Raw genomic sequence first — 9174 nt, 5'->3', positions numbered from 1 at the left:
TCCCGTAGGCACCGCGGCATCGAGGCAGATTAGATGCGGTCCCTGAGCTCGGCGGGACCTATCCGACGACGCCCGTGCGGATTTGAGGTTATCTCCACACCTTGGAACTCGAAACGCAATGTTTCTAACTCTATCTCCTTATTCATCGGCTTTCCAGGTACCTCGTATCTACCCGAGTCCTCCCTCCATCTATTCTCCTCTTCCAGATTGCCATAATTATCGGCGCGTTGCTCCGCAGCGAGGCCCTGTTGCAGCGTAGATTTCCAGCCTCTCTCTCGGATTTCATTTACTTGTCATGCACGTAATTCGGCACAGCGCCTTCATTCGCTCCCTTTCGACCTCCAACCTACCCTTCCCCTCCCTTCTCTTCCCTTCACTTTCCTAATTCCATACCTGCCTCCTCCATCCGCGAGCTGGTTAGCCTGCCTAACCTCCGTGGCATATGTGCGCATGGCCTACCTTGATTACCTATCTATGTACGATACCCTACGGAATCCTTTTAGACGCTCGCTCGGGTAGACGTAAGAGGCACCCACACATCCGCATACGCCGCGCAGACGTAGCAGAGGGAATGTAGGGTTGATGGCACTCCAGACAGTTGCAGTACGACCGTCATAACCGGTAGTACTCTCGCCTACGGAATATGTCGACTCGATAGATAGAGGTAGACGGATCGGTACCTAAGGTATCTTATAGTTGGCTGCCAGGCTTCAGGTATCTCCCGGCCAGCCCAACCCGAAATCTCCTGATGGACAGTCATCCCTTGCCGTATGCGAAGAGCACCGCCTTTTCCTGCCTATGGAAAATTCCGGGTGGTTATTAAAGAATTTATTGGCGATCTTGCACTTCGCGAGGTGCCAACCGTGGTTGAAGGTTGTCAACACCCCCCACGGGCTCCACTCTATCTCCGTCTCCGTCTCACGGCCTGTCGACGACTACGGACATGCTCATACAGTCGGTACAGTTGGAACCTTGTAGGTGTGTACGTACATATATATCCGAGTGTTTTACACGTACAGTACCTAACATACGTGCGCACATGCGTACACACATACATGCATGCATACAGGCTCTCTCGAAGTCGAGACGGTCTCAAGACACAGAAAATCGGCAGTGATGGCCCGTAATATTTCGATGCGAAAACATCAGGCCATCAAGCTTGGAGTTATGCACCAACCAATACCCCCGATACCCCCAATACCTACATATGAGCAGGATCGGTCAAGTGTGGAGGAGCATTGACACCCACAGCCCTCTCGTATGCATTGTATGTAGTTCAACCACGGCAGATATATATGTTCTTATCATTGCGAGAGCCGATATCAAATCACAGCACGGAGAAGGGGGACAACCACTGGGTTCTGCCCATGCCAGGTGCCAGCTAAGAAGAGGGCCTTACGTGTGGGTAGCAGTGTCGTCGAGACTTGAAGAAGGGGGCGAGCATGAGAGAAGAAAGTGGTAGAAGACGAAAGAAAAGGACTTTTTGAAAAAGGCCTACGAGGCTTTCGCTCCCCTTGGTCGGGACTAGCCAACGAGACGAGACGAACCAGACGACAGCTCAGCATAGAACGAGGACGATGCACATATCGAGGGCCTATCACGAACGATTCCCTTGTACGTGGGCAGGCGGGGGAGTACGGAGGGTATATGCAGCTACGCATTGGAAATTTACCCACAGCCGATTTGGCCATGGCCCATCAAGGTGCCGGACACCCAGGCGTGCGTTGCGTACTCATAAGTATATACCTATCGTGTAAACAGAGGCATCCAGACTCCAGCTCCTGTTGTGGACGACGAGAAGCCCTAGGTAGCCGTGAATAGTCACAAAGGACAGCGTACGAAGTCAGCAGCGTAGGTACTTGAGAGTATGAGCAATCAGCGTTGCGTGTTGCGTGTTGCAAGTCCCTAGGGGGGGGAAAGAAAAAAAAGGGGTGTGCGTGTTGTATAAAACAAACGGAGCAGCAGAGATCACAAGCCCCACCCCAGCACAACTTGGCCTCTTCCCATTTTGCACACCCTGCAATAGCGCTACTCATACATATACGTACATGCCTGGGTGCGTATCTCATTGGAGACGGGCGTGTGCAGAGGAAGGCCCTGGCATCGCATGTACGTACCCTCGTACCTTTTTAGGTACGGACGGCCAGTAAGATCGGCAGCGACTACGGCGCTAGCTCAAACACGGCCTAGCCTGTAGAGATATGCTGAGCAGACAGGGATGGCCTGGCCAGCCAGGGCTCGACCCTTGCCCCTCGCGCCATGCGCATAAGTGCATACCCTCCACGTGCATGCTTGCGTATGGGTACCTATGCTTGTAGACACTACCCAGGTACGCACCCAGGGCCAGCCGGGCATTGGGCAAGGTACCTAGGTACCTTACCTACGGGATGTACGAGTATACCTGCATGTACCCATGCACGGTGGCATGTATTTCGTACCACTTTCTCACTGCACTTTCGGGTTGCAAGCTAGAGTTGCAAATGGCTCCACAGAAGAGGCCCCACCCTTGTCTTCGCTGATCGAAACGCTCGCTGATGTGACCGTCTGCATCGATCCCAACGCAGAAACCTCCTTGTACCTACGTATCCCTCTCGTCTGCGAGTTGGACTTATATGAAGCTCCTCTCCGCCAGACCACTTCCCACGAAGCCCTCTACCAGCGCTGCTCTGCACTTCAAACCGCCTCAACTCTCCTTCAGGCTACGACTACTCCGCTATTGCGTGCTTCGTAGATCCATTGCAGCAACCGCCCAGAGCATGATACCATCTTGCCAACCCGCAACCAGAGTATAAAGACCAACCTGACGCCCCTCGCGCTCGTCACCTCACCTCGGCCCTCTACACAACCCACCTCCGCGCACACAAACACACATCACGGTAGACACACCTACCACCTACTGCCTCAGCGTGCTCGAATAGTCTCGCCATACATTGAGACCGACGCATCGCCTCCAACCGACTCTCGTCTCCCCGTCTGCCAGTTCCTGCACCGCCGAGTTGGCTTCGACTGCCCAGACAGCGATACTCGTTCGCTTCACACGCAAGTTTCCACCACCACCACCACCACCACCACCACCACACACCCGCCAGCTGGACGCCATGTCTGCCGACCTGTCCTGGGAGCCCGAATTCTGTCTTGCCTGCGACAGGCAAACAGACGGCGCTACCTACTGCTCCGAGTCGTGCCGTCTATCGGATTTCGAGAAGACGTCTGCGTCAGCAAGCACGCCTGCCAGCTCTCCGGGGCTCGCTGGCTACAGCTGGACAGCCCCGAGATCACAGGCCAAGTTCCACCTGCCGCCCGCCTACGATTTCAGCAATGCCCAACCCTACGGTTCGACGCCGCTGCCTCAGTCCTATCTGTCTCAACGGTCCGAGTCCTCGTCGGGGTCTTCCGCCCGGGTACTCACCCCATCCAGTTCCCACAGCAGCCTCTGCTCTCTCGGCAGCACGTCTTCGTCGTCGGCGTCGGGAAGCGAAGGAACCCAATTGTCCGACAAGGCCAAGAAGCAATTAAGAGACTACGCTAGCTCGTTCGAACACGCCCGCCTCCAACAGCGACGACGATCCTACTAGACGGGCCCTACCGACCTAACGACGTTTCCTCTCCTCGATTATGAACATCGAACACTCCACTTATTATACCCGCTAAGCTGATGGCCACCACCAGCTCCAAGCGTCCACCACACGACTCATTCTTTTTTCCATCTTTATTTCCTTGTTTCTGGATCAGAACGAGTCGACACGAAGCAACAAACAAACATACTCACCACACATTACCGCCACTACTACCACCATTACTTCTACACCATCTGTTACTTTGTACAAGAGCATCTTCCGGAGCACAGCATCATAAAAGTTTTTGGTCATTTCGGGATTCTTGTCTTGGCCTCGCGCTTCGGACCGCGCGGGTGCACATTCTAGGGGAGGGTTCAACTGGTGTGGGCGAGGGCGCTGTACCACAATATCGAGATATCACTTGGTTTTTTCTATCTGCATGGCACGTCAATGCCGGGATCGGGTTTCTGGGACAGGCACGGGAAGAGCAGAGTCGGCTAGATCACACTGGCTTCCGATGAGCGGTTTCGTGTTTTGGGAGTCGTCCGAGGAGAGGCGACGGCGTTAAGAAAAAGGACAAGGCATTTGCAGCCGTGGGCAGGTTTACACCTGGGACCGCCGGCTCATCCACCAGCGCGTGGATTGATGGGACTTGGTACTCGTTTTTAGGCAGCCAGGGCTAAACTAGCATGACACTGCCTTCTCTAGACCGACGCCGAAATGCGCGGGAGTCACAGGAGCTTGGTTCACAAGAGCACCCGAAAAAATACAATAAAACAGTTCAGGCCCCTCACACTACCATCCATCATCCTTCCTCTTTGAAAATTGTGCCTACTCCTGATGCTTTCATGATGCTAGATAAGTAAAATGACAAACTCGTCGAGAGAATGCTGGCCCCCCCCCGGCACTGCCGGATTTGCAACGAGGGCGTTAAGATGACCTTCCCGATACAGCAATCACAGATGCTAACTCTACGAGGGGAACTCCCATATCAACCATCCCATGGAGAGGGAAGGAGGAAAAAGATAGAGTCGAAAGTGGTAGGTACATAGTACGGCAGAGAGGCAACCTATCTGGTCAGCGTATTGGGTGCTGCAGGGGGACATCGAAAATTGAAGTTGTTTCTTGGTGGGGGTAGATTGTTTCTTAGTAACTAGGGGACAAGTCATGCCGGGCTCGTCAAAAAAAAATTTTCTTTCTTCTATTCCCTTTCCCAGTAGTCGTTTTCGTTCGACTTCCCAATTTCCATATCCGCCCCCCCGGCCAGATATGCTAAGATGTGATCGTCAGACCATCTGGATGGAGGCGCAACAGCTGATCGCCAAGGCGAGCTCCTAGCTCGCTTTGGACGGAGCGGGAAGCGCCCTCTGGCGTTGTCCTAAGTCCTCTTTCGTCGAACAACTTACTAATGGACGTGCATTGGCCCCTCATGTACACCGCACATGCGTAGATCCGTGGCTACGACTCTGCGGCGTGCTGTGCTGGTATGGAGGAAGTAAGGTAGGTTAGGTAGGTATGTATGTAGGTGCTACTACGATGTAATTACGCCGCCAGCGCTACGTCGGCCGGTGCTGGTACTGGCTGGCCTCGAGACCGGCGCGAGGAGGAGGCAGAATGCCATCTCCAATACCTGTACGCTTGCTTACATAGCACCACGCTGGGCGCCGGCTATTGGGTCCTATCAACTCTCCGTGCAGGGATAGACCTTTGAGGGCACGCCATGATCGCCGTCGGCGTTGAGCCCTATGGAAGGGGGATGAGGGGGGCGAGGGTAGGTGTGTGGAGGGATACGTAGGTACCGCAATGCGAAACCATGAGTCTTACTTGGCTGTGGCGTTTTTCTCTAGTGAGAATTTCTTTTCTTTTTTTTTCTCTCTGCTCGTTTCCCTCGGGACACCGAGGCGTGCACCTCAGGTATGTATACGTATATAGATCGGGTGCTGAGACATGCTGCCTACGGCTAGTGTTCGTCTCGGCAGGCCCATGCAGGCCAGGCCTACACGAGTCTACGGGGGAGGAGGAGGCGCTGCATACGTGTATTGTCATCTGTGTCACGCCGTGCTTCCCTGCGGAAATAAGGAACAATGCGGTGGGAGAGCGATAGCGGTAGCGGCAGAAGGGAGGCGAGGGAGAGGGAGAAGGGTAGCAAGTAGGTAGGTAGGTAGGTAGTAGATTGGTAAGAAGAAGAATAAGACGGATAATCGCGTAATGGCAGATGGCGCGGTGACGCCGGCAGGGCAGGTTTCGAGGCTTATCAGCCACACACACACGGAGGGAGGATCTGCTGAGTATGAGGCCACAATATAGGAGGTAGGTATGCGTCCCTACCTACCATCGGCTGGGCTTATACCTACATACCGACATAGTACTCATACAGCCAGATTACCCCGAGGGGGGAGGGAGGGTAGGTGACGAACCCAAGTGCCTACGTGGAGAGGCCGAAAGCGGATCCGTCCTGTCCGTAAGGCATACCCAACCTACTACTTAGAGATGCAATGCGTATGTATATATATAGGTAGGTATATATATGCATAAGGCATGGATATATGTACGGCAGATAGCGAGGTAGCAGGCATCTCTAATAGGGGTTAGGAGGTGCTAATCTAAGACCCTTCTTTATACCCTACCTACATCTGCACACCTAGGTACCTCCTACACAACGTCCATCGGACTACCTCCTACCTCTCATACAACAAGTAAACTATGGGCGAGTGTAATTCCGTTTATGTTCCGACAAGACGGGACGGACCATGGTATGGGTGGGTAGATGGTACTTGGGTAGATAGGTAGATATTGACATCCATCCAATCCACAATCCACACCCGCGTCCCTGCTCGCTTCAACTCATCAACGTCGTACAGAACCAGACACGACTCGGACTCGGGGCCGCGGGGGGGGTCGCGGGCAGGGCTTACGAGGTCGATGCACACCTAAAGCTCAACTACACGCCTGTCTATATACGGGGGTATGTAGGCAGGTATAATACGTGCCTGGTGTGCCTGGTAGGCAGGCCAAGGGGGGGGAAATGCTGTTGGTGTAGGTCTTCGCGGCGGGAGGAAGCGGGAGGGAAGCCGTACTGGTGTTTGGCACAAACCCGTCCGGTAATCCATTGACTTACACAACTTGCCAGTTACACGCTCCCGCCGTGCTCGCCCAGATGCCCCCAAAATGCTACCTACATCGTGTCGCCCGGTACTCTCGCAGAGCAGAGCACGGGCGATTCTACACTTCCATTTTTTCCATTTCCCCAACCCGCGCATTCCACCTGCGCAACCCATTGGAATTCACCAGAGCATGCTGCGACGAGTGGCCCGACCCTAGGGCCCATTGCACGATTTCCCGAGTCGCATACGTCAATGAAACCACATTCTCCCGCGCGAGACGCCCGGCGGGCCATCGGCCCAATGAGCAGCTGTCAAACCTGAACGCCGCCCATTCCTCGGTGCCGCCCGTCGCATACATCTTTTGTCCCGCGATATGTGTATACGTACTCATACAAAAGTGTCTACACCCGCACCGAAGACACTTATCATCCTATAGAGGCGCCCGTGAGGTAGGCAGGTAGTATTGCGCTTTGCTTTGTGTGTAGATAAGCAAGAGGTAGGCGGCGTACGTGCATGCCAAGTATGCAGGTATACCGGAGGGGAGGGACGTAGTAATGAGCGAGGATGGGCTGTCTGTCTGCACGGCAAGTCGTCCCTATCACTGTAAGCACAACGCCATCCTGCATCTATGCACACGTATACACGTATACACGCCCTGTATCCTATAGGCAGTGGCACGTCTATGCCATAGGATGCCGCACGTAATCTACCTCCCCCTCCTATCATACCTATTGACGCCTGCCTTACAAATACCTGGCATATCGAAGTATGCACGCAATCGAGGCCACATCCTAGGAGTCGTCATATCAAAATTATGCGCTTGAGCGGTTGGAGGCCGACCCCCGGCATCGGGAGTCGGGCAAAGTCCTATCTGACCTACGACGTCTTTTTATCATGCATGCATGCAAGGGACACGGACGTCGCTCGACGAATTGCATACGCAGCGCCGTGTATTTGCATATATAATTCTCTTATTAAAGAACCTGTAACCTCCTTTGATGACAGGACTGTAAATGAGAAAAAAGAAAAGAGAGAGAGAGAGAGAGAGAGACAAGGAGAAACCACGGAACTGAGACGAGGGATATTGCATTGAAGCGGATGGACGGATGGCAGTAGTTGAGAAAACGAGAAAACTGGGAAGAGTTCTTCCGTGCCTCGTCACAAGAACGCACAAGAGAGGCGTTGCAGCTCCAAACGTATGTAACCCCCAAACATGCACACCCCCCATCGGATCGGGATGTTGATCTTGTTGATCCTGTCGTTATATTTGTCGTTCTTGACTTACCTCGTTACTATTCCCGTCTTCCTTTTATCCATGGGAAGTTTGAGCAACCGATCTCCCCCATGCACCCAGGCAGGCTATGAGAGGGAAGAAAAAAAAATTTTTTTTTTCTGTTGGGACAACATCCGGTAAGCATCCGGTAGGACAATGACAGAAAAAGATGTCACGGCCGTCCCAGATCAGGCAGCCAACAGGGCAGGTCAAAAATGGCAACGGGCAGGCTGCCTGTGACCAGAAAGGGTTGGAGAATCGAATTGTCTAAGAGGCTTGTCTCTGAGCGAGTCCTACACGCCGGGCAGGGCGGCAATCTACCCTGTTTGTTGTTTAATGCGGTACCGGTACGAAGGGACATGATAGCACTCTATCGATGTTTCAGACCTAACGGTGATGGAAAGAGAAGATTTTTTTTTCCCAAGCCCTCAGCCTCGATCCGTGACTAACAACCGTATGATGCATCGAGAGACGTTGGCATAACCTAGACTGACACGCACTCGTTTTTTTTGGTAAACTAGTGCAGCTTAGTGTGACTCCAGACCAATCCTATATAAACAGCAATAAGCAATAGAATGCTACTTCGTAGTAAGAAGGCGAAAAGGCGGATTGAGGCTTAGGTGGGGGGAAGAAGCCCAAGGCCGAGAAAAGATTAGCGGCTCGCGAAGAAGAGGCGATGTTACGGAAGAAGATTCCAGATATGGGATATGACGTCGACGTCGAGATCGGCAGCCTGTCGACGCGATACTGACGCGATATCTACTGTGCTGTGCACTCTTACGTAGGGAACCAAATACGAGTTAAAACGGGCTGACTTGCTGCGCTGTGCTGTTATGCATCCACCAGAGACTTCCTGCAAGCCTGTTTCATAGCGAGTTGCGCGAATTGCTAGAGAGGTTATAGGTCTTGCTATAGGTACCGTGCGTCGTCGATCGATTGATCGCTTCATCGAGTCGAAAAGGAAAACCCCCCACCAGCGGCAGAGGAGTATCGAGGATGCTTCCGACTTCCGGCTTCGGCCTGTCGTATCTTCTCACCACGGTAAGAGAGAGAAAAGGGGGGGGAGTGTGTAGGCACGGATTTGATGCCGAGATGAGAGAGGGTGACCCCCACCACCCTCGTCGATATTAACGTGACGAATCTGCTGATAGGTGCGAGGCAAAAACCGGAAAGGATGGCCTTAAAAAAAAAAACAAAGAGGGAAGAGACGACAATCTTGGGCGGGAGACGGATTAGATCA

The 9174-nt window shown here is 53.2% G+C and overlaps 2 protein-coding genes across 2 annotated transcripts; one reads left to right on the top strand and one right to left on the bottom strand.

Annotated features, from left to right (window-relative positions):
- The first annotated feature begins 2945 nt into the window (after nucleotides 1-2945).
- Nucleotides 2946-3911, top strand: GGS23DRAFT_529567 (uncharacterized protein). The gene has a single exon (XM_051514723.1). The coding sequence runs from the start codon at nucleotides 3099-3101 to the stop codon at nucleotides 3573-3575; it is 477 nt and encodes a 158-aa protein (XP_051372077.1). The 5' UTR covers nucleotides 2946-3098; the 3' UTR covers nucleotides 3576-3911.
- A 3559-nt stretch (nucleotides 3912-7470) lies between these two features.
- On the bottom strand, nucleotides 7471-8019 carry GGS23DRAFT_529499 (uncharacterized protein). The gene has a single exon (XM_051514722.1). The coding sequence runs from the start codon at nucleotides 7887-7889 to the stop codon at nucleotides 7554-7556; it is 336 nt and encodes a 111-aa protein (XP_051372076.1). The 5' UTR covers nucleotides 7890-8019; the 3' UTR covers nucleotides 7471-7553.
- Between the last annotated feature and the right edge of the window lie 1155 nt (nucleotides 8020-9174).

This window comes from Durotheca rogersii (assembly GCF_024521655.1).
Source record: "Durotheca rogersii strain YMJ 92031201 chromosome Unknown GGS23scaffold_9, whole genome shotgun sequence".
In the NCBI taxonomy this organism is placed as follows: domain Eukaryota; kingdom Fungi; phylum Ascomycota; class Sordariomycetes; order Xylariales; family Xylariaceae; genus Durotheca; species Durotheca rogersii.
Note: the sequence above shows the minus strand (reverse complement) of the source record. Positions and strands in the feature narration are given on the sequence as shown.

Coding starts and splice junctions, on each gene's coding strand:
- GGS23DRAFT_529567 (XM_051514723.1), top strand. CDS start 3,099: ATGTCTGCCGACCTGTCCTGGGAGCCCGAATTCTGTCTTGCCTGCGAC.
- GGS23DRAFT_529499 (XM_051514722.1), bottom strand. CDS start 7,889: ATGGGGGGTGTGCATGTTTGGGGGTTACATACGTTTGGAGCTGCAACG.